At 43.7% G+C, this 23,608-nt stretch overlaps 1 protein-coding gene across 1 annotated transcript in view; it reads left to right on the forward strand.

Annotated features, from left to right (window-relative positions):
- The window catches only part of C4_1H8orf76 (chromosome 4_1 C8orf76 homolog), a 179,496-nt gene that overhangs the window by 48,410 nt on the left and 107,478 nt on the right, over nucleotides 1-23,608 (forward strand). The window contains exon 2 of the mRNA XM_078686821.1: nucleotides 19,039-19,122. Within this exon, the coding sequence (XP_078542947.1) occupies nucleotides 19,039-19,122 (84 nt within the window). The remainder of the gene's footprint in view (nucleotides 1-19,038; nucleotides 19,123-23,608) is intronic.

The following is a 23,608-nucleotide window of genomic DNA, read 5'->3' on the forward strand; positions in this document are numbered from 1 at the left end:
CCACCGAACACCATACGGACGGCCCCACTGAGGAAAAACTCACACTGCCTTCAACTACAACCCAATTGTTGCCGGCTATAAACACCTGGATGGGGTTCAATTTAAATGACGCACTAGACGAGCAATATGCGGCCTACAAAACAAGCATTTGCAATGCAATAGGTCTCGCATTTACGCGATTTTGAGTTATTGACATTGCAAATGACAATTCCTTTTATTTTTGTTTTTGTTTTTAAAACATAAATAAAAGGCATTGTCATTTACAATGCCAATAGCTTAAACTCGCGTAAATGTGATACCTATTGCATTACAAATGCTTGTCTAAGATACTCTGATCAAGCGTCTACATTTCCAACCACATGTGTAATTTAAGCATGGGAGTCTAAAATTGGAACTATCCTACCTGTCAATGCGTGACACAGGAATAATAACCGAGCCCGGTGTCTCAGAAGCTTAAAAAAATGAATAAATAAACCGAGCCCGGTGTGTCAGAAGCAGGCAATGCGCTCAGTCTTAAAGTTTAAAAAAAATAATAAACGAGCACGGCTCGATGAAGCGGGTGCCGCGCTCAGTGTTAAAGTTTTAAAAAATGAATAAATAAACCGAGCCCGGTGTCTCAGAAGCAGGCAATGCGCTCAGTCTTAAAGTTTAAACAAAAGTTTAAAAAAATGAATAAATAAACTGAGCCCGGTGTCTCAGAAGCTTAAAAAAATGAATAAATAAACCAAGCCCGGTGTCTTAGAAGCAGGCAATGCGCTCAGTCTTCAAGTTTAAACAAGCAACAAGAGCGGCAGGGAAACTGAAAGTACGGCCGGCCACCGGCCAGCCATGAATAATTAGGGGAGGAGAAGCCGCACAGCACACGCTGGTAGAAGCCCTTTGATGTGCTGTGCGGCCGTGAAAAAATGCAATTAGGAGGGAGGGAGGGAGGCTGATGCGCGTGCTTGTTTGTTCATGTGATTCACGTGAACTCAAAGAAAACCGCAGCAAAAAGCCCTTGGTTGACGAGCTTTTTGAGCACTTGAATTCTCGCTCCGCTCAATGCGCTTGCGCACATTGATAGGTCGCGAGACCTAAAAAAGTAACAACATTATGGAAAAAGCAAACACTCCTAGGGAAGGCAAACATTAGAAAACCAGTGAAATGTTAGCAGGAACAACATGGTTACCTTAACGCTTTTACACTCACTATTCAATAATCAGTGAGTGCTTTTGCCTGAAAAGATAAGGACATGACTACAGGGCCCTGAATGGACCCATTTCAATGTCCATTGCTTCTATCCTTACAAAACGTAAGCAGTATGGTAAAAATACCACATTCCTGGACGCAGAGCCACATTTTGCTTTCCAATCCACACATTGCAGTACCTCCAAGATTGGAGCACTAGTTGCAAGCCCAGGGAAAACAAAGACAAGAAAACAAAAATAGCGCTTCACTGGCAAACTCTGTAAAAGTGGTGCTAATGTGTTTGGGTGTGAATAAAATCAATCTTTGCTACCACTCTGTCTTACTTTATTTAGTTATTTTTCATTTTTTTAACCTTTTATTCCTGATGTTGCAATGTCAGAAAAATAAGGCATTTCCAGCAACAATGTTTATCTTTTTTGGATCTGTTTAACAGGGGAGCAAATAAAAGAAAGGAGAGGAAAGAGAGTGAGAACCCCGTCTTGAAGGCACAGTTTTCAGTAAGAGAAGAACGGCTAGACAGAAAGAGAGGGAAGAAGGAAAGAGTGGGGGGTGGGGGAGCGCAGCTGAAGAGGCAGGGCAAAAGTGGACACTGTTTTTTTCTTCTCTGGGCAAGAAGGAAAAGACAGAGTCCTGTTTCTTATCTGCCGCCGTCCTCGGACGCCAGGAACGCCCAGCTTTATTTTTAGGCGATGGCGATTTCTTTGTCCTGGGACTCATTTTCAAAATCAGAAAGTAGGGGAACGGATCATTGGAATTGAAGAAGTAGGGGCACGCCGCGCCCTGCCGATCTCGCCCACTTTGACACTGATTGCCTAGAATTGGGGTCAGCGGGGATGGAAGTGATGTCACGGCCGTTTGTGTAGCCACCCAGTCACAGACATCGAGGATGGCCCTAGTGAAGGGGGAAATTAAGTGAATTATGGGACAGTCTTGCTGAAGTACAGGCAGTGTTTAAGGGAAGGCTGTAGGATGTAATGTTTTGTTAAGCACAAGAAAATGTAAATATCTGTAAATAAACTATACACATTCATTACTTCGGAAAGCACAAATTAAGTAATTCTTTTGTAATTCTGAAGTCTGAGAGAAACAAAGATTTTAAACGGTCAAAACAAATTAAGACACTTTATCTGGTGATGCACAAATGATAAATATTCAACGAAACCTAATTTCCACACATTGTAATTTGTGTGCAATATAGTTTTAGCAGTAAAACTGTATGTCTGTAAAAAGTTATTACCTATTTGAATATAAAATGTGCTGTCTGTAAATGACAGTGTGCTGCTACACAATGCTTTTGTTACATTACAAAAACGCTGTCCTCATGTCCATTAAAGCTAGGTGGGTCGCCAAAGTTTGTTGTTCTAAAAATCTGTTTGTTCTTAAAAGTTTGGGAATCAGTGTGCTAGAGTAATGGTGGACGTTTTTGTAGAAACAGATAACGCATAGTCTGTACCAATGTGGCATATAACAGGCATACATTGAGTATTACAGTTTAAACCAGTTCCCTTCGACAGAATTAATTTGTTTTTCCAATGTGAAAAAGAAATCATCCCATGCTCTTACTCTGATTTCAAGTATTTCCCAAGAGGGGCGAATGTATTGCCCCACACCACGTAGTGATTGTAAGGCAGCAATGTAATTTATGAAAATTTATATACGGATATTATATTTTCATTAAATTAAAGAAAAACGTATCTGAGGCAATGGGTTTTAACTTGAAGCTGAATTCGTTTTTATAAATTCGCGTTATTTGCATTATACCGCCATCTAGTGGGTGCAGTCGGATTAGCAGTCTATTTATTGTACGTTAAACATTTTGGTATCTGCAAAAAGTGAAGTCGAAGTGGCTCGTGGGAAACTACACTGCCTCATACTGTAGATGACGCCATCTTCAGGTTTTATTTTCCGTGCCCCTGTGTATTTAGTGGGATGTTAAGTGTCCGTATAAAGAATACAGTAGGTAGTAATCATATAAACTATTTCTCGTTTTCACCAGGTATCGTAGAGTCATGTATTAATCTAGAATAGCTTCAGGATGTAAAACTATTGTTAAAGGAAAGTGATCTTTTTCTTTTGTAGAATAAATCTTTTCTTGATTCACTCGCATGCTGGGCATCGATTACAAAAACGGGTCTCCTCCTCCTCCGCATGAAGTGGGGTGCTAGCAAACAGATCTTTTAAGATTGCCTGAACTTCTGCTGCTTCTTGCTTAGCATGAAATTCTTTACAGAAATTCTCAGTAACTTTATGAACTAAGGGAATGTTAGCTGCCCTACAAATGTCTGTAACTGGGCATTACCAATTATGGGCATTACCATTGATGGCCAATGCGTGCCCTTGATTTTAGATTTGGTAAGGCAGTGCAAAGCAATTGAATTCAGTTGTGTCTTTGTGTTGCAGTTTAGTCGCAAAAAGTTGTAGTAGTGTTCTGAACCTCCTAGTCGTAAACATCTAACATATGAGAGACATCTAGCATTCAGTCTGTGTAGTTTTGGCTCGCTGGTTTAGAATGGGGATACGCAGAAAGCAATTTTTAACTGAAAAATATATTCTAGTCGCAGGACAAATCTTATGTTTCCCTTCTGTATCTATCAAAATACCCTGTGATACCTTGAAATTTCACACGATTGCAACGAAGATTGCTTATGTAAATGTCAGGAGCCTCAACGGGTGCTTTTGCATGTTTTGAACATGGTGCTGATATCAGTCAGGTGCGCACAGTGTTGAGGTTGCATGTAGGTTGTAGTGATTGCGACGATGGTGGAAACACGTGCTGAAGGCCAGCCAAAAAACCTTTAATAACTTGTATCCAGAAAAGGGTAGGGCTGGTCTTTCTGATTCAGAGTACCCGATGCATTGAAATGGAAGATCAACTTTAGGATGCATCTAGTAGATGTAGCAGATCGACAGTTTGCCTTGTACCAAGTCTGTGAATGTTATTTGTTTCATGAACACACCATGAAACAAAATGCTTCCAGTTAACTGAATAACAACTTCTGGTTTCTTTCGAAATGTGGACCTTTCAAACAGGAATACTCTAAAACCTCAAGAGCCCCCCACCAGGTTTACTGAATATGGGGGTCTAACTTTTTTTTCTAGTTAACGACTGGTGGACTGTTAGGAACATCCTACATGTTTGCCTGACATGTCCTCCAAGTGTAAAAACTATGTCTGTCTGGCACGTGTCTGTGGTAATAAAACAAGTGTCATGTGGTAGTGGCTGCCATTCTTGATGACGTGTGGTATACTTGAGAGTTGAGGCAAATGTCCAATAACCAGTCATTTGTATCCATGTGATCCAGAAAGTGCTTTCCTTGAGGCACAGCCTGGGCTATTTTTGCTTTCTTCTGTTGCAAATAAGTTGAACTCTGTAGATCCCCACCATGAATATATTGTGAATGGCTGTATCTAACTCCCACTTTTCAGTATTGCCCTTTTCCCTGCCAAGTGTATCTACAAGTTTATGCTCTGCTGGCATGCAAGTAAGTGCCACTTATTCTTGATTGCCTGCTGCTAAATTATGTAATGCGGAACAGAAGAATCGATCTTATCATGTTTTGCTTTTTGAATTAAATTATAATTGCCGTATTGTCTCTCTTTTTATCTAAGATAGTGCCAACCCCACCATCTTCAGGTCAAGAACATTCAGTGTGCATTTCTTTGCTGTTATTGGCCTTTGATTGTCATTTCTAACTGTCGACGATTGCACCATCTGGCAAAGAGAATTTGTATTTTGCGATTACCGATTTCTCACTGTTCGATTTGCCACCATTACTACAATATCTGCCTTGGCATATACAAGTGTATTTTGCTGTTACAGGGTTTGGGAGGACTTCTGCAAACTCACTGCAAGCCTAGCAGCACTAGAAGCTCAATATATATCTCTTTGCTGAGCTAACCTGGTTAAAAATGATTCATATTCACGAAGATTGCTGAGGTGGAGATACACGTGTATGGCCCCTTTCAGCATAAACAGTTAATACTCTAGAGGGTCTGTTTACTAATATTTAACACGGTGTTTGCGTTACAAAAGTGACGCAATACGATGCTAAAGCTTTTTTTAAACTAATTGACTTTCCAGTGCTAAACTTGTTTACGCTGGAAAACACAGGAAAGTAGCGGATAGCGCTGCTTTGCATTACTTAGTGCCAAAGGGGCGTACCATGGGTGGTGCACAGGCATTCCCATGCAACCACCCAAGGTTTCTGATGCTAAACCCTATTTACTTAAAAAATTAGGCAGAGATGAGAAAATAGTACCCATTTCAAATAGGCACTGGGAAGGAGAATTGCTCTCATATCTCCTTTCTTTTCCGACTTTGTATGTGTGCTGCACTGTATTACATGCATACAAATCGGGGAAAGGTTTCATGTTAGTCTAAGCATGGTATTTTGTACTGGAATTGTTTCCTTCCAATACAAAACCTATACTAGACTCATGGAGCCAACCTTGCACTGAAGTGCAATGGTTAGCCCGTGGCGCACGACAGCATATTTCTGTCCAGGCCCAAGTGAGAGGGGACGGAGAGTGCCATATTTCTGTAAATATGGTTCTCTCCTGGTCTCTCCTCATGCAGCGCAGCATTGCGGCTGCTGCACAGCGCTGCATGAGAAACTGGTAAATCTACCCGTAGGTGTTGATTTGATACGAAAGGCAGCACAATGAATTGGTAATATCTGCTTCTTATGGATTTGGAAATATGCATTGTAGAGATTGATTGTGCAAAGGAAATCCCCACTGCCTAAGAGTAGGATTACCTCCTTCTTTGTAGATAGATCTGTGATGAACTATCCAGGTTCAATTATGGCCCCTTCCCAATGGCCAATGGAATGTTTAATGCCCATATCTCTGTTGCGTTCGTGAATCTGTATATATTTCAGTTTGGTTCTTCAGCTGTTACAGTATGTTTATTCCACATGAAAAAGTTAAAAAATGTGCTTTATGGTTATAAAAAGTGCAGTACAAATGGAGCACCCGTGCAATTAAAACAGCCTAAGACCAAGGTGCAGTAGAAACAGTGACCTTTCAAGGCACGGATGAGGATACACCACAAGAGGTGTCAGGCCTTCGAAGCTTGTGACCACATTACCTTGTCTCCTCCTAACCGTCTGTTGGCGAAGGACTGAGATGCGGTACAAAATGGGACGTAACCTCAGGCCAGTGGTTCCCTAAGGAAGCGCAAAACTCGCAGGCCAAAACACCCTAACCATGAGGGAAGATCGTCTAGTCCTGTTGAATGAGGTGCAAGCGTTACTGAAGCTGGGGTAGTGGTGATTCAAGAAATGGACAAGGAATACACACCTGCTGTGTTGAATAATCACACAATTTTGATTCAAATCAGTCATGGAAAAGAGTGCATACTTCTGAAGAAACTTAGATCCCTGATACGGAAATCGAGAATAGATAGTGTGCATGGCCGAAATATCCAATCACTGACAAACATATTATATAAGGGTTTCCTCTGCAAGAATATTTGTGTGAAATGAAAAAAGAAATTGATTACATTTTTAGTGGACATACTCCAGTCTAATTAAGTATATTTATGAAGGGCGTTTCCATTTATTTGGCCGGGTAATCTGAAGCAAAATCTGTCCACAAAACAACTGTGCAACTTAGTCACTTTATTTGAAATGTCTCCTCCCCAATACTGAAAAGAACTACACCCAAGTTCCCTTAATAGCCTTCATTGACTACACCGGCTACAACATATATCAAACCGTTTACCGCACCATTGGGGCACTATTCCTATCTAACATCATGAGGGAAGGGCAGCCTTTATATTAATTGTTAAGAGCCCTGTTTCCTTGCAAGGATTACATATTTCTGGGAACTGTACTAGTCCAGCCAGGCTGCCCTACCTCGCTGTTGCTGTTTTCTGGGAAAGTTTGCTGAATTTTAATATAAAAAGAATTATTGATGGACAGAATGCAGAACAATATCATACATTCACCCCAGTACAGAGATCTGGGCCCAAATCCATAATTTCTTTAGCTCACCCTGCCATTCCAATTTGGACCCAGCCATATGCAAATCAGTCTTGACCCTGCGCCCAATAGGAGCAGTCCAGCCCGAACTACCAGGCCAGGTCCTCCATGGACTGAAAACCAGCATCCTAGGACCGGTTTCGGGCTTTCAGCCCACATCAGCCAAGATAGCTTGACTCCAGTGTCATGGAGAGCACGGGACCCACGTCTGGGCATACCCGCCCCATTCAGGGTGACAAATGCAAAAAGAACAATTGATGGACAGAATGCAGAACAATGTCATACATTCACCCCAGTACAGAGCTCTGGGCCTAAATCCTTTGTTTTTTCCTCACCATGCCATTCCAGTTTGGACCCAGCCATATGCAAATCAGTCGACCCTGCACCAAATGGGAACAGTCCAGCCCGAACTGCCAGGCCAGGTCCTCCCTGGATTGGAAACAAACATATTAGGACCGGTTTCGGGATTTTCGGGCTAAACTGTTCCCATTGGGCGCAGGGTCAAGTCTGATTTGCATATGGCTGGGTCCAAACTGGAATGGCATGGTGAGCAAAAAAACGATGGATTTAGGCCCAGATCTCTATTCTAGGGTGAATGAATGACATTGTTCTGCATTCTGTCCATCAATTGTTGTTTAGGTCGAGCTAGAATACGCATGCTTGCATGCGTCTAGCTCGACAACTATAGCCGTCCGTCTCCTGGGAATCTGAGACAGGGGCCGGGCACGAGCGTTGACTTCACCTCGTGGGCGCGCACGCCCAGCCCGGCGCCGTGCACATCCCCTGCCTCAGATTCACAGCAAGACAGGCTCTCGCCCGCGTGCACACACAGCCACACTCACGCATGCGCACACACATACACCCACGCAGGCACACAGACCCACATATAAACACGCACAGCTAACAGACACACAGTCACACATATACATACACACGCGCACACACACAGCTACACCCCCCCTCCCCCTCTTACCTCACCGGGCTTCCCGATGTTCTTCACCCGGGCCCCCTCCTGGGACCCGGGACTTCAGCTGCCGGACTTGGGAAGGCGGGGGCTGCCCGCGCATGCGCGGAATATGTAACTGGGACTCTTCAGAATAAAAGTTAGAAATGCCGTGCATGCGCGGGCAGCCCCGCCCTCCCAGGTCTCCTCATAGCCGGGATACAGACCTAATTTTGTATTTCTTTGCTTTTGACCAATACTATTTCAGACTGAGTGGCACTTAAGAAAATCCTCCTGCTTATTTACGTCAGCAGGCACCCTGCAGCTAGTGAACTATAAACATTCAACTCCGCATAAGAATAAACATAAAGCTGGTGGGTGTGCCTGACATTTCCCCGCCCCCTCTAGAGATCAGTGCGACTGCGACCCCTCGTCTTAATCTCGCTGTCCTACATAATGCAGTCATTGACCATTTTAAGAAGGGTTCGCTCTCCTGTTAAGCAGCTCTGTCGTTCTGCTCTCGTATCTTATCACGGAGTCTCCGGACAGCCTTGCAGGTGCCTGGAACACATGCATGCTCGTAATGTAATTCATTTGGGTTTCGCGCATTTTTAATCTAAGGCATGTCAATATGAATCTCGGCCCCCATTCCAAATATGGCTGCAACCCAGTAAGGAACCCACTTCCAGATATGCAATCACCGTAGGCTTAACTCTTTCAGCCTTTAATCTAGTTGCTTTGAGGTTACTAAGCACTTTGCGCTTTAGTTCATCTCGACCGATCCCTTTAAGCTGTTCTGTGTAAGCAAGGAAATTAGGCATGCCCAGACTTTCACACAATGATTTCACACTCCTCAACCAAAATGTCTTTTGATCATAATCAAGTGCCAAGCGGTCATGAATAATTGATCTAGTATTGAGGCTTCTTTCCTCTTTGGTCCAGACCTTATGCCCCAGAAGTAAGTGTTGCAGTTGGATCAACTCTGCTATAAAACTTATCCCTGCTTCTTGGTGGATAATATAAGAAGGGATGGCCATAGGGACAGGAGGGAATCGCCTCAGAAATCTATTTTCTATCACTTGTGCAGTGATCATCTTTGTCTGACCGCACAGACACACACAAACAACCCCCCACACACACACAACCCCACACACACACACACACAACCCCACACACAACCTCCCCACACACACCCCCCCCACACACAACCCCCCACACGCACAACCCCCCACACACAACCCCACACACACACAACCCCCCACACACACAACCCTTCCACACACAACCCCCCACACACACACAACCACACACACAACCCCACACACACAACCCCACAAACACCCCCACAACCCCACCCCCACAACCCCACACACATACAACCCCCCCCCACACACACACAGCCACACACACACACACGCACAACCACACACAGCCACACACACACACACAACCACAAGCACACACAACCACACTCAGCCACACACAACCCCCAGACGCACACAACCCCCACACACAACCCACCACACACAACCCACACACAATCCCACACACACACAACTCCACACACGACCCCACACACACACGATCCCACACACACGACCCCACACACAACCCCCCACACACAACCCCCCACACACACCACACACACACAACACCACACACACAACCACACACACACACACCACACACACACACCACACATACACACAACCCCCACACTCAACCCCCACACACAACCACACACAACCCCCACACACAACCACCCACACACAACCACCCACACACAACCACCCACCCACACAACCCCCACCCCCACTCACACACCAACCCACACCCCCACACACCCCAACCCTCCCACACACACAACCCCCCCCACACACACAACCCCCCCCACACACAACCCCCCCCACACACACAGCCCCCCCCACACACAACCCCCACACACAGAACCCCCCCACACAGAACCCCTCACACACAAAACCCCCTCACACACACAACCATCTTCCTATCTATCTATCTATGGCCCTCACTCTATCTATCTATCGCCCTCACTCTATCTATCTATGGCCCTCCCTCTATCTGTCTGTCTATCTATCGCCCTCACTCTATTTATCTATCGCCCTCTATCTATCTTTCTATCTATTGCCCTCACTCTATCGCCCTCACTCTATCTGTCTATCGCACTCACTCTATCGCACTCACTATCTATCGCTATCACTCTATCTATCTATCTATCAATCGATCGCCCTCACTCTATCTATCTGTATATCTATCGCCCTCACTCTATCTATCTATCTATCTCTATCTATCGCCCCCCCTCTATCTATCGCCCCCCCTCTATCTATCGCCCCCCTCTATCTATTGCCCTCACTCTATCTATTGCCCTCACTCTATCTATCTATTGCAACACCACAGCATCACTCAGCACCACCACAAAATCACTCAGGGGCACCACAACATCACTTAGGGGCACCTAAACACCACTATGCGCTACCACAGCATCACTGAACGCCACAGCATCTCTCGTCGCCACCACAACATCACTCAGCGCCACCACAGCATCAATCTGTGCAACCATTCAACAACAACTGGTTCAAATATGTTCTCTCAATGTTTCAAGTTTTTTTACAAATGTCTTAAAAAGATGTTAATATTTCACTTTTGTTCTTGGATTTTCGTCACAATAAAATACACTGAACATAATCTTCACAAAAGATATTTACAAAAGTTAAAGCTATTGCCATTATAAATTACAATAACTTTTATTTAAGTATTAATTATTAAAAAAAATTAAAAGCCATTGTTATTTGTAATATCAATACATCTAAGCCACGTAAATACAACACATATTGCATTACAAATGCTATAGGTGTCACATTTGCGAAAGTTAAAACTATTGGGATTGTAAATGACAAAGCTATTAATTTTGCTATTTTCAAAACCAACACATAAATAAAATATTTGTCATTTACAATACCAAGAGCTCAAACTTTCCTAATGCGAGACCTATTGCATTGCAAATGCTTGTTTTGCATTTGTCACCCCGACTGGGACGGGTATGCCCAGACGTGGGTCCCGTGCTCTCCAGGCCACTGGACTCAAGCTATCATGGCAGTAGAGGGGTGAAACCCCAAAACCGGTCCTAGGATGCTTGTTTCTAGTCCAGGGAGGACCTGGCCTGGCCTGTTCCCATTGGGCGCAGGGTCAAGACGGATTTGCGTATGGCTGGGTCCAAACTGGAATGGCATGGTGAGCAAAAAAACAATGGATTTAGGCCCAGATCTCTGAACTGGGGTGAATGTATGCCGTTTCTGCATTCTATCCATCAATTGTTGTTTTTGGTTTGTCACCCAGAGTGGAACGGGTATGCCCAGACGTGGGTCCCTTGCTCTCCATGCTACTGGACTCAAACTATCCTGGCAGAAGAGGGGTGAAACCACGAAACAGGTCCTAGGATGCTTGTTTCCAGTCCAGGGAGGACCTGGCCTGGCAGTTCGGGCTGGACTGTTCCCATTGGGCGAAAGGGCCAAGACTGATTTGCATATGGCTGGGTCCAACCTGGAATGGCATGGTGAGCAAAAAAACAATGGATTTTGGGCCCAGATCACTGTACTGGGGTGAATCTATGACATTGTTCTGCATTCTGTCCATCAATTGTTGTTTTTGAATTTTAATATAGGTTCCATAGTGTGTTGTTGGCCGACGCTGTGTGCCCCTGCATAGTCTTCATGATAGGTGTTTTTGTGATGCAGTATCTTGCTGGTCTATTGTAGCAGGTTTGGGTTGGTGGTGTTATATGATTATAGTCTTCTTGTCAGCCTTCATTATGTGGATTCTTGGCAACCCCGCTTATGGGACCATCTGTCTGGGTTGGGCATACCAAAGTCCTGAGTTGATTAGTTTTAACTTGTTTCACTTATTAAATCAAGCATAACGTTGCCAACACCCCAAAATATGTTACATTTCTGTTTGATTATTAAAAATAAAGAAGGCTGTTAGTATTTGTCCTTCTCTTTCCATTACCAACCCTTACTGTCTCAGTAGCTCTCTTTTAAATCCAGTTCACCTCTTAGCCTTCTCTCCTCCTTCCAGATCTCTACTAGGGATAGGATGGGAAGTGTTACTAGCAAGTGCTGGACCAGTCCTCCTCAGAGGTGTGCCTGGGTTAGGGAATCACTGAAGTCTCTGCTTCTTCCTCGAGCACGCCCACCTGGAAACGTCCAGAAACAACACATGTTAACCTGAAAGTTCACCCTAAAAGCTGTTTGTTCCCAAGGTTTCTGTTGATATGGCACCTTACCAGACAGGTGAAGCCTGTGTGAGTACCCTGGGACCAGAAAGGCGCACAAGAATCCTCTTAACACATAAAGCCTATTGGGCTTGGCTCACCTATAAATGCATTGAAATGTACCAACAGGCTGATGGTACTCGCCTCACTGAAAGTCTCCTCGTATACTTCCTGCACCTCATTCAGTCCTGGATGTGAGCACCTAACTGAAGCTCAAACCCATCAAGATTAAATTTGTTCTTTGCCAAGAACAGCAAGTAATACATAGACCAAACCTGGCTCAAAGTGATGTCAAAGTGATGTCAAAGTCATGTCTTTAAACCACAATTTTCAACCAATTTATCCTGGATACAAACCTCACACTCAAGGGACACATTGGAAAAAAAAATGCAAAGACAACTTGGTAAGCACCCTCTCAACTAAAGGCAAGCCTCGAGAAATCGACTTGCCCACTCTTTATGGCGAGTTCGTTTTTATCAGTGCAGAGCTATATTTAAGGCCTACTCGCCTCTTCTGGCGAGTTGACACCCAGCACGCATTTGTTCACTCACAAAGTTAATGAGCATTAGAATTGCCTTTAAATCTTGTTCTTATCTTGTCACATTTATTCTGTGTTTAGAGACTGAGGTTAAAAGTCAGTTCGCATCTACAATTGCTTTATTTTTTCTGACTGCAAAGTTTGAGTATTTTGTAAAGTGAACCGTCTGACAAACATGCTGTCCAAAAAGTGTAAAAACGAAAGGCTGTAGGCTATCATGTATTTTTCTAACAAACATTTCTAATTTAAATAGCTAAATAATGAACTGTACAAACATTTCAAAATACAATTCAGTAGTTATGAAAGCCCTTGTTTTGTAATTCTGCATGGTGAAAATAAATATTTGAATAGGATGAAAACAAATCATAACACTTTACTTGGTAATTTGCAGATGATAAATATGTTTACTGAAACACAATTTCCTCTGAAACACAATTCCCACAGATTGTTTAAACACTATGAGCCTGATTATGATATAGATCAGAGATGCCTCCAACCGACATCTCTGCAGTTTTCAAATAGACCGACCTCGGGTCGGCTTTCCGAAACCGCAATTGCGATGCGATCGCAAATGGTGCAGTTGCAAACTCCCATTTCCCTATGGGAGCTGTGCGGTGGTCGGAAACCTGCCGCAGCACAAGCTCCCATAGAGAAAGTGGAGTTACTGTAAATCCCTGCACCATATGGCAGGCACCTCATGGTTTACAGGGGGGCACCATAGGTGCTCCCCTGGCCCACAACTGGAGACCGCAGAAGGAGGGGGACCCTGCTTGGAGCCCCCAAAGTCGCTTCCCGGCAGGCTTTCCGTGTCGGAAAGCACGACATGGAAAGCCTGTGGGAAACTGACATCATAATCCCATTGGTGGAAACCCTGTCCGTAAGGGATTATGACGGTTCCAACTGGCTTGAGCCAGTCGGAAGCAAGTCGGATTGACCTCCTGGTTTAGACTCCGACCGCCGTCATTGAAATACGGTGGTCGGACATCAAACCAATGATGTCAGTCGGTAAGCCTCCGACGAGCGGTCGGAGGCTTCCCGACCGACATCCTAATCCAGGCCAATTTTTAGTTTTATACGTAAAACTGCATTTTAGTGGGAAAGCTTGTGGCCATTTTAATGGAAACTAAGAGGCAAGTCAGGGGTCATGTGTACCCTACATGAGGGTTAGATTCTTATTATGCTTAGAGCAAACATTTAGTCTATTAAATCACACCAAATATTTTCTTTATGTACAGCAGGAGTGCTGAACGTACACACATTGGAAGGTGCTCTCATATGTGATAATGAAGAAAAAGGTGACTGCAACACAAAGCATTTTCCTAGGATGACATAATGAGAACAGTTTATGGGTCAAGTACATTACAGTTATGTCGAGTAGATTATCCAACTGCTAGACCTACAGGTCTAGTAACATTTCAATGATTTTTCGAGGCCTGTAAAGTGCAACCGTTCGGCCCAGAAAGCAAATTCCCCTCTCTACACAACTCTCCTCCCCTCTTTTCTCTCTTTCCTCCTTTATTTCTCCCTCTCATCTTCCTTTCTTCCCATCTCTCGCCCCTTTCCTCCACCACTTTTTTCTCATTCCCTCTCACTTCTGTTCTCTTTCTTCCCATTTCTGCTCCTCTCTATTCCTCTGACCTTTTATTCTATTTTGTTTGCTCCTGTCTCTTCGTACCCTCCTTTCTTCCCTGATTCTCTCACACCTATTTCTTTCATCTTTTAATTTTCTCCCAAACTCTCGTGCCTTTCACCCTTACCACCTTTTCTCTCTCCCATGTTTATCTTCCCCTTCTTTCATCTTCTTATTTCTTCTCCTCCACTTTATCTCACATCCTCACTACTCCCCTCACCTCTTTTTTCTAATCTCTTTTCCCCCTTCCCCTCTTTTGGCTCATTTTACCCATTTTACTCTTCTTCTTCTTTTTGTTTTTCTTCGGTCTTCTCCTCCTGCTTTCTTTTGAAAGTGACTGAAGATCTGTGGAGTTTGTTATTCATTAGAAGAAATAATGCCACTGGCTGTGTTAATGTGCTTTTTAATTTATTGACGTAAATAGACTGAAGTGAAGTAAACCCGAGTGATTTATAATTAAGTGCCAGTTTATATTAACCTGTTTAAATACCTTTATTTTGTTTGTTGCCTACAACTCATTTTGCTTGCGTCTTAAAGCCAAGGTAGTCAGCTCAAGCTGACATATTTTTTCAAGTGGTAGATTCTTTCCAACATAAACTCTTGCTTTCGTCGAAACCTGTTGACTGCCTTTGATACCTTTTTAAAACCCTGTTAAAAGGCATTTTGACACAGTGTCACTGCTCTGCCTTTGAAGGATATTAGTGGTATTAGTAGCTGGCCTTCCAGCTATGCTATTATCACTTGTCTATTTTCATGTTTTTACAGATCATAAGTTGAAAGGAAGTGGAAGACTTTTAGACTGCAGTTTAACTCTTCTGTATGTTAATACACCAGTCTTTCAACTGATGTAGAACCATGCACAGAGACAAAGCTGATGAGTTTGTTTACCTTTGTATTTTTCCAGCTCCACGCTTTGACATACCTGATTGTTCTTTCGTTGGGAGCCACATGCCACGGCTCAATTTCTTTACTTGAAGGAATGTGCATCAGACCGCGTCTTTTGTTAATGCTGAGAGACCCCTAACTCGGGAAGTGCTAATTTATTTAATACCCAAGATCACTGTGGTCCCTGGGTCGTGGGTTGACTGGAGCCCCGAAATCTGCGAAGGACTCAACTGGTCTAGAAGGAGGAGGGCAGCCTATGCTGCAAAGCAGACTCGGACTAATAATGAACTAAACAAGCATTGGCATAACCAATAGGTCTCGCCTTTGAGACCTTATAAGTGTTTAGTTATCCAGCACAATATCCTTGGTGCAACAACATCAAGTGTTGCATGACTAAGCACTTATAAGGTCCCAAAGGCGAGACCTATTGGCTATACCAATGCTTGCTTTGAGTGAGTGGCTCGTGCAGGTATGCCACTGTGAGGTAGAGATACTGTGAGTGCTTTTACAGGAGCCCCTGTGACATTGCACCTCTTCAAAATGTATCTTGGGTCTGGTGTAATACTTCTAGCCCCTATTCCAGTCTTCTCGCACCCAATGCATCCTTAAATGTCCCATGTACAGCCGGTATGGACACTCCTATTACCCCTGCCCTCCAGTGACACTTTACCTGTCACAGGTGGTGGTGGTGGTGCTGCTGGACGTGGTGGTGCTGGACGTGGTGGTGGTGGACATGGTGGTGTTGGATGACGTGGTGGTGGTGGACGTGGTAGTGGTGGATGAAGTGGTGGTGGTGGACGTGGTAGTGGTGGACGTGGTGGTGGTGGTGGTGGACGTGGTGGTGATGGACGTGGTGGTGGTGGACGTGGTAGTGGTGGACATGGTGGTGGATGACGTGGTGGACGTGGTAGTGGTGGACGTGGTAGTGGTGGTGGTGGACGTGGTGGTGGTGGATGTGGTGGTGGTGGATGTGGTGGTGTTGCTGGTGGTGGACGTGGTAGTGGACGTGGTGGTGTATGTTGTGGTGGACGGGCTGGTGGTGGTGGAAGTGGTGATGGTGGTGGTGCTGGACGTGGTGGTGGACGCGGTGGTGGTGGATGCGGTGGTGGTGGACGCGGTGGTGGTGGACGCGGTGGTGGTGGCGGAGGTGGTGGTGACGGACGTGGTGATGGACGTGGTGGTGGTGGTGGATGTGATAGTGGTGGAAGTAATGGTGGTGATGGTGGTGGATGTGGTGGTGGATGTGGTGGTGGTGGTGGACGTGGTGGACGTGGTGGTGGTGGACGTGGTGATGGCGGACATAGTGGTGGTGGACGTGGTGGTGGTGGTGGATGTGGTGGTGGTGGTGGACGTGGTGGCATATCTTTTCTTATACCTCCTCTAACCTCCCTCATACCTGAAGTGCAGTTGAAAGGTTGTCATTATTTGCAAATATTTGAATCCCATACTATTAAGCTTTCAATTATTGAATTGTTGCACTTATATCATTTCCTATCCCATATGAATAGCCGAACAGTCATGGCGCCACACCTCAGGGAATGTTTAGTTGAAAAGATGTTGAATTGTAATGTGGTGTATGGGTGAAGAGTTCTGATATTGTGTATTACGACTAGAGTGGTGCTCTTATGCTGTCATCTCTTGATGTGGTGGAGAAAAGGGAGCTGAGGAACAAATCTCTTCAACTTAATTTTATTGTTGGGTCCGGTTGGATGTGATCCCAGGCCATCTGAAGCCTACTCTTACCTTATGTGAAATATGGAGCCTTGTTAAGTGGTTTGTATGAACCTACATCATATCATCTATTTGGGGAAAAAACTGGACTTAAATTCTTTCCTGAATTCCAAGACTTTTTGGATTTTTTTTTCAGGGCTAGTGTAATTTAGTACTTGTATGAAGAATATTTCCCCGATGGGTTTAACCGATCAATAGTCTAGAGCAGATGCTTGTGTTCTGTATGTATCTTTAGAGCCTTTATTGACTGATGCATGGGCCCTTGCCATGGATGGCCCAGTGTACAATGCAGAGTGCTTAAAGGCTGAGCTTTTGGAGCACTCATGTGATGCATTCCCATACATAAATGTTTGGGAACTGTTTTACTGGCACGTTTTTGATCCTTTGCAATCGATCGTTGGAATATAAAGAGCAGGGCCATTTGAAAAATATAGTTAGTACATAGCAAAGGTCATGCTGGCCTGTAGAAATTATGGAAATGTAGATGAGGGATGATGTGTCAAACAGTATGCATGGTGTATAATACATTTCTTGTTAGTAGAGAAAGGCTGAATTCCATGTTTACTCTCAAATTTTAAAATGAACGCTGATTTTGCTGGCAGAGAGTCAAGTTCTTGGGCCAAGATGGTTGTTGGTTGGTAGTTCGAATGAAAATTACATTTAGGGTGCTTACTCTATATTTGATGATTGTCTGCTTTAAGGAAGTGGTCACATTCTGAGCATATAGATTCTTCAGGCTTTGCAACTTTAGGGTGAACTATATTGTTGGCTTAGTTAAGCAAATTCGTTTTGAAGACTTGTTAAGATCGGATAGCAGGATGAAGTAGACGTTGAAAAGGAGCGATGAGATGAACATGGGTGAGATATGTTGAAGTTGGTGCTGGGAGGAGCTGACTTTCAGATGGGCAGAGAGATGACACTGGACCTTCTGTATATGTAGGACACCAGTTGAATGTTTCCTCTGACGTTAAGTTCATCTAGTATCAGTAGTGTGCATAAGTAGTGTATTAAGTGTGGGAAAAGGCCCCACCACTCCAGGTAGGATTCAGGCATGTGGGAAAATGTTTTCTGTATGGGGTGAAAAAAAGAGAATCATGCTCATGTACATCATCCCAGACTTGCCGCCTCTGGATTTGCACATTCTGCAGAAGTGTTAGGGGAAACAGGACTGCACAACAGATACCTTAAGTCTTAAGCTTTCCCGGGCTGTGTCTTGAACTATGATTTGTTTCCTGCAGCTCACCCCAAAATATCTTTTAAAGATGACAGTAGCTCATGCATCAGTGGTCACTGGGAAGGCGTTCGTGTTCAACAACATGGAAACGATAGTAAGGATTGGAAAACTAGAACGATGCATCTCCTTTGAAGTCTTACAAAAAACTAAGACATTAGTTACAAAATTAAACTAGGTGAACCATTTGAAACCTCTTGTAAGTCATCTTTACTAGTTAAGACGTCTAAGCTGTATAAGCCTGGTTGCTCATGGATATCATTTATGCTTGTTACTTTATACAAAATCTACTTGTACATGAATCAGGGCTGTATCATTGATATTTTGTTTTTGAATGTTTTGTTGTTTTGGATTGTGTATTTTTGTTTCTGTAAATTTGAACTATTGAACTTCAAGTGGCTCCTCTAGGAACTCAATCCCACAAAAAGTTAACAGTAATCAGATCATATTATTTATGAAAAATAAGATGATCTGATTTCTTGTTATATTGAGACGAAGATTGTAGTCAACGTGCTTGCTTCAATCGCATATTGTACTGACAGACAACCTAAAGCACAGCTTACGTGCGTGTCAATATTTTCAATTTTTACCACAGTTTTAACCTCCATTTTTATTTTCAGTGGTTCTGCGAAGAAATTTACAGCAAAGACTGCACGGAGATAAAGTTTCGTGGAGATCTGGCATACCGGCAAAAGAACTTCCAGGTACCAAAATATCTTTGCCCTACTAAATATTTTGCCTGTAAAATGGTGGAGGATGTGCACTGCGGGTTAACTGTACCTTTTGGTGAATTATATGCTTGAACACCAACTCTGTGACGTTGCTGTGGTACTAAAGCGATGTGGTATCCACAAGTGGAGGTTGAATAGGCTCTGCACAGAGGTCCTATAGTCCTGTATTCTTCAGCTATTTAAATTATAGCCCTTCCAACAACATTGCTTTTTGAGCACTGATGCTGCTATTTAAACCTCTAAAATTAGTAACCACAAAAGGTTTGCAAATGGCCCTGAATGTTGATACCCAAAGCTTCATTTGCTAGTATAATAACAATAAAAAATTGCATCCCTTTGGGACACGAGTATTTAATGGATATGTTGATATGTAGCAAATGTTCTAGTGAAATATTTAATAAGCGGAGAAATTCAATGCTACACATCAATCAATTTCAGTCTTTGCAAATAGCTTAGAACACGCAAAATTTCACATATTAATGCGCGAAGAGCCCATTTCGCACTACAGCTCAACCAGGCAGGGAATGCCCCTAAAGTCCTATATCAGATTCTCAAATCCTTCACCAACCCAAAGGCATGCAACAATGAGGAGGCTCCCTCTCAAGTACTCTGTGATAAAATAGCAATGCATTTTACACTGAAAATTGATCTGATCAATGTTAAAATCACCTCAGCTGGTAGCTCTCGGCAGGGTCTTGTATCTTATAGCCCACCTACACTCACTAAGGCGCAGCTGTTGGAAAATTACCCCCTTCACTTATGACGACGTGGAATCATTGCTACTTACAGTAAAATCAGGCTCCCCCCGGACATCATCCCAGCTAAAATCTCTACTTTACTTTCCAAACAACTTTCTGCGCCCATCTGTTCGCTCCCCAATCTCTCGATGAGAGAGGGACATCTCCCCACTGAATGGAAGGCGGCACAAGTCATTCCTATCCGCAAGAATATAAAGGCTCCTGCGGATGACTTATCCAATTCCGACTTATTTCTCTACTACCCCTCCTGAGCAAGTTACTGGAAAAACACATTAATAAACACCTGTCTGACCATGTCGAATCTAGTGGAAGCCTTGATCCTTCTCAATCTGGATTTAGGCACGGGCATAGAACTGAGTCAGCCCTGATTGCTGTCACTGACATTAGGCTATCCCTGGACAGCAGACAATCATTATTACTCGTGCTGCTTGACCTCTCTGCTGCATTCAACACGGTCTCCCACCAGATCTTGCTCAGGTAGACTGAAGGAAATTGGACTCCGAAGATTGGCTCTTCAGTGGATGGCGAGCTTTCTCTCCCTCCGCTCCCAGACCATTAACCTAGGTGCTTTTCGTTCAAAGATCATGGATCTGACCAAGGGAGTGCCCCAGGGCCCTTGCCTCGGCTCTACCTTGTTCAACATTTATGTCGCTGCCCTGGAAGACCTACTTAGGACGTTAGGTTTCACACTCATTTCATACGCTGATGATACTCAGCTTTTATTCTCGTTTAATAAATCCATTCCTAAGGCCCAGTCCACCTTCTCTGAAGGTATGATAGCCATATGAAACTGGATGAGGAGCAATTTCCTTCAGCTAAACGCAGGGAAGACCGAGATTATGCTCTTCGGAGATGCACCATTGTTGTGGTCACCAGATTGGTGGCCGGTGGATCTAGGTGACTCCCCTGTACCTAAGACTGTTGTCAAGAACCTTGGCATATGCCTAAACCAGGCACTGACTATAAAAGAACATGTGGCAAACACTGCTGGCTCCTGCTTACATGTGCTTGGACTTTTACGGTGAGTCATTCCTTTTTCCCCTTGTCTACAAGGAAACCTCTGATTCAGGCATTGGTACTATGCCGCCTAGACTACTGCAACGCCCTCCTGGTCTCAGCTAATGAGTCCTCATTGAGCAGACTGCAGGTAGTCCAAAACACTGCGGCGCGCCTTGTCTCGAATGCTCCACCCAGAACGGCCTCCCTTCTCCTCCGACAACAGCTTCACTGGCTCCCCGTACGCTAGCAAATCAAGTTTAAAATTTGCTACATTGTCCACAAGGCCGTGACTGGCAAGGGCCCTATCTATCTTGCAAGGAAATTCAACCACTATACACCTACTAGGTCTCTTCACTCAGCAACTAAATCTCTTCTCCTTGTTCCTCGGATCAAAAAATCGAGGATGGGTAGGAAAGCTTTCTCTCACCCTGCCCCCCTCTATTGGAACCAGCTCCCTACCTACCTGCGGCAATGCCTTGACCACTTTAATTCAGAAGGCTCCTCAAAACTGTATTATTTAACTTTTCCTCTTTCTCGGCCTACTGTTGCACGTCCATAGCGCAGATACCCCTTCAGGGGTGATTCAGGTGCTCTATAAATAAATACATACATAAATAAAATAAATTATTAGAAAATACACCCAATTACACTAAGAGCGTAATCATAATAGAGCTAAAATAGCCAGTATAAATGAACAATTAATTAAACCGGCACCCTTCCAGTATTGCTACCATCCCTGAAAGCAGAGTTAAACATACTGGTAAGGTTTTGTCTTGGATTTGTTTGACTGAGAAGCTATACATTTTTCGCTGACGGTTTAGAGAGAACGTAGATAAGAAATGGGTCAGTAGGTATCAGAGTTTGTGTTACACCCAAAAGGCTTTTTGAAAAAGCAGCCTGAGAAGGAATTGAGCTAGAAGTGTACAGCAGAGGCAAAGTGTTTGAGAGAAAACATTATAACAATATTTGGATTAGCATTCTTATTATTCATTGGTTAAATTACAAAGCTGCAGAGATATGATGGGACACAAAAGAGGGCAGAACTGCGAATGTCAAGGCATCTTGTTTTATTCCTCCAGTTTTGTTCCCCCTTTTCCATATATGCTACCAGACTCACCCTGACAATCGCATTCCAAATGAATTTATGGGGGACAATGGAAGTCAATAAGAAATTCCCCGAAGGTTTACTTGACATAAGGGTGAAAGATTGTATCAAGTAATGAGTCCTCAAATTTCCGAACATTGATCAATTGATCAGTGTAATTGATCAGAAGTATATTAAATGGCTTTCGAGTTTGATAAATTGTTAGTGGAGGGTGAAAGAAAGTGAGGCATTAGGTTGGGTTTACAATAATGGGATATAATAGCCCTCTAACACTCTAAAAGCCTTCGAATTCCAAATGTGTTGCTAAGAAGACCAGAAATCTATCACTTAGAATGGTGCTGAGAATGCACTGAATGTATGCACCTAAAGGATATTGGTAATACTTTTGTGCCCCTACAACATTTCTCGGAGACTGAAACCTCTCATTCCACTCTCTTATATGGTATACACATCTGCCTGAAAGCCTCTTTCCAGAAGGCCACTTCTCCTTGATCTCCTTGAACCTTTCCAACATCGAATAACTGAGAAGTCTCCTTATTTACTTACTTCCCGTTATGCCAACAGGAATGTAGGGCAGCATTGAATTCTTCCACTTCCATCTTTCTTGGGCAAATTTCTGTACTAGCTGTGGTTCAGTGTATTCATTTCTATTTCCACAGTTCACCTCCTCAGGATGTTCTTTGGCCTGCCTTTTTTCCGTTTGCCTTCTGGGGTTTGGTGAAGAGCTGTTCTTGTGATGGAGTCTTCTCCTCTTCCAACTTGGCCCCCCACCCACACCTGCAGACCATGCCAAGAACATTGGAATCATCCTGGACACCAACCTCTCCATGAGCAGACAGATCAACTCTGTCTCCTCGTCATGGTTCCCCATCGTGTGAATGCTACACAAGATTTTCAAGTGGATCCCACTAAACACCAGATGGCTGGAAATCCCTGAGTAACATAACCAGATGCAGGCTGTGCAACTATAGGGCAGTATTGTTGGCACATCTAATATGTGCTGCCCTGCTCTACTCCTACACCGCAGTAAATTGTTAAAACCAATGTTTCTAGGGCATGGTATCAGAAAATACATTGATTCAGTTGCCTTGCTCCAGTCCCGCACAGTGCTCTCAAAGGGATTTAATAGAAGACAATACAGACGCAAACTGTGCGGCCAGAACTGCGTGGAATCCTGTTGGCTTAGAAGAGTGCAAACATTGAGGCTCCTACCCACCTCCCCCTTCCAGAAACAGAACCATGAGGGGCCCATGAAAACTGTAACACATTATGTTGACTCTTTCGCTTACAGTCAATGATCATATAAAGGACCAGGACAATTTTTTATCCACAATTTTAACCCACTCATTTTTTAGGGCAAACGCCATTTCACGAAAGGTTCGAGACCTGTTTTAAATGTTATTTTTGATATAGGATTTGATACATGAATAACAAATGTGTGAGACATGTTTTTGAATATTAACTTTGACACTGTATCACAATTTTGCAATCATTTTAAGTAATTATGCAATAAATTATTTCATTAATTCATACTTGCAGAACGATGAGGTCAGGATAAGTAACGGGCCCCCATCCATTTTGTCTCTAATGCAGTGGC

Source organism: Lissotriton helveticus, chromosome 4_1, assembly GCF_964261635.1.
Source record: "Lissotriton helveticus chromosome 4_1, aLisHel1.1, whole genome shotgun sequence".
In the NCBI taxonomy this organism is placed as follows: Eukaryota; Metazoa; Chordata; class Amphibia; order Caudata; family Salamandridae; genus Lissotriton; species Lissotriton helveticus.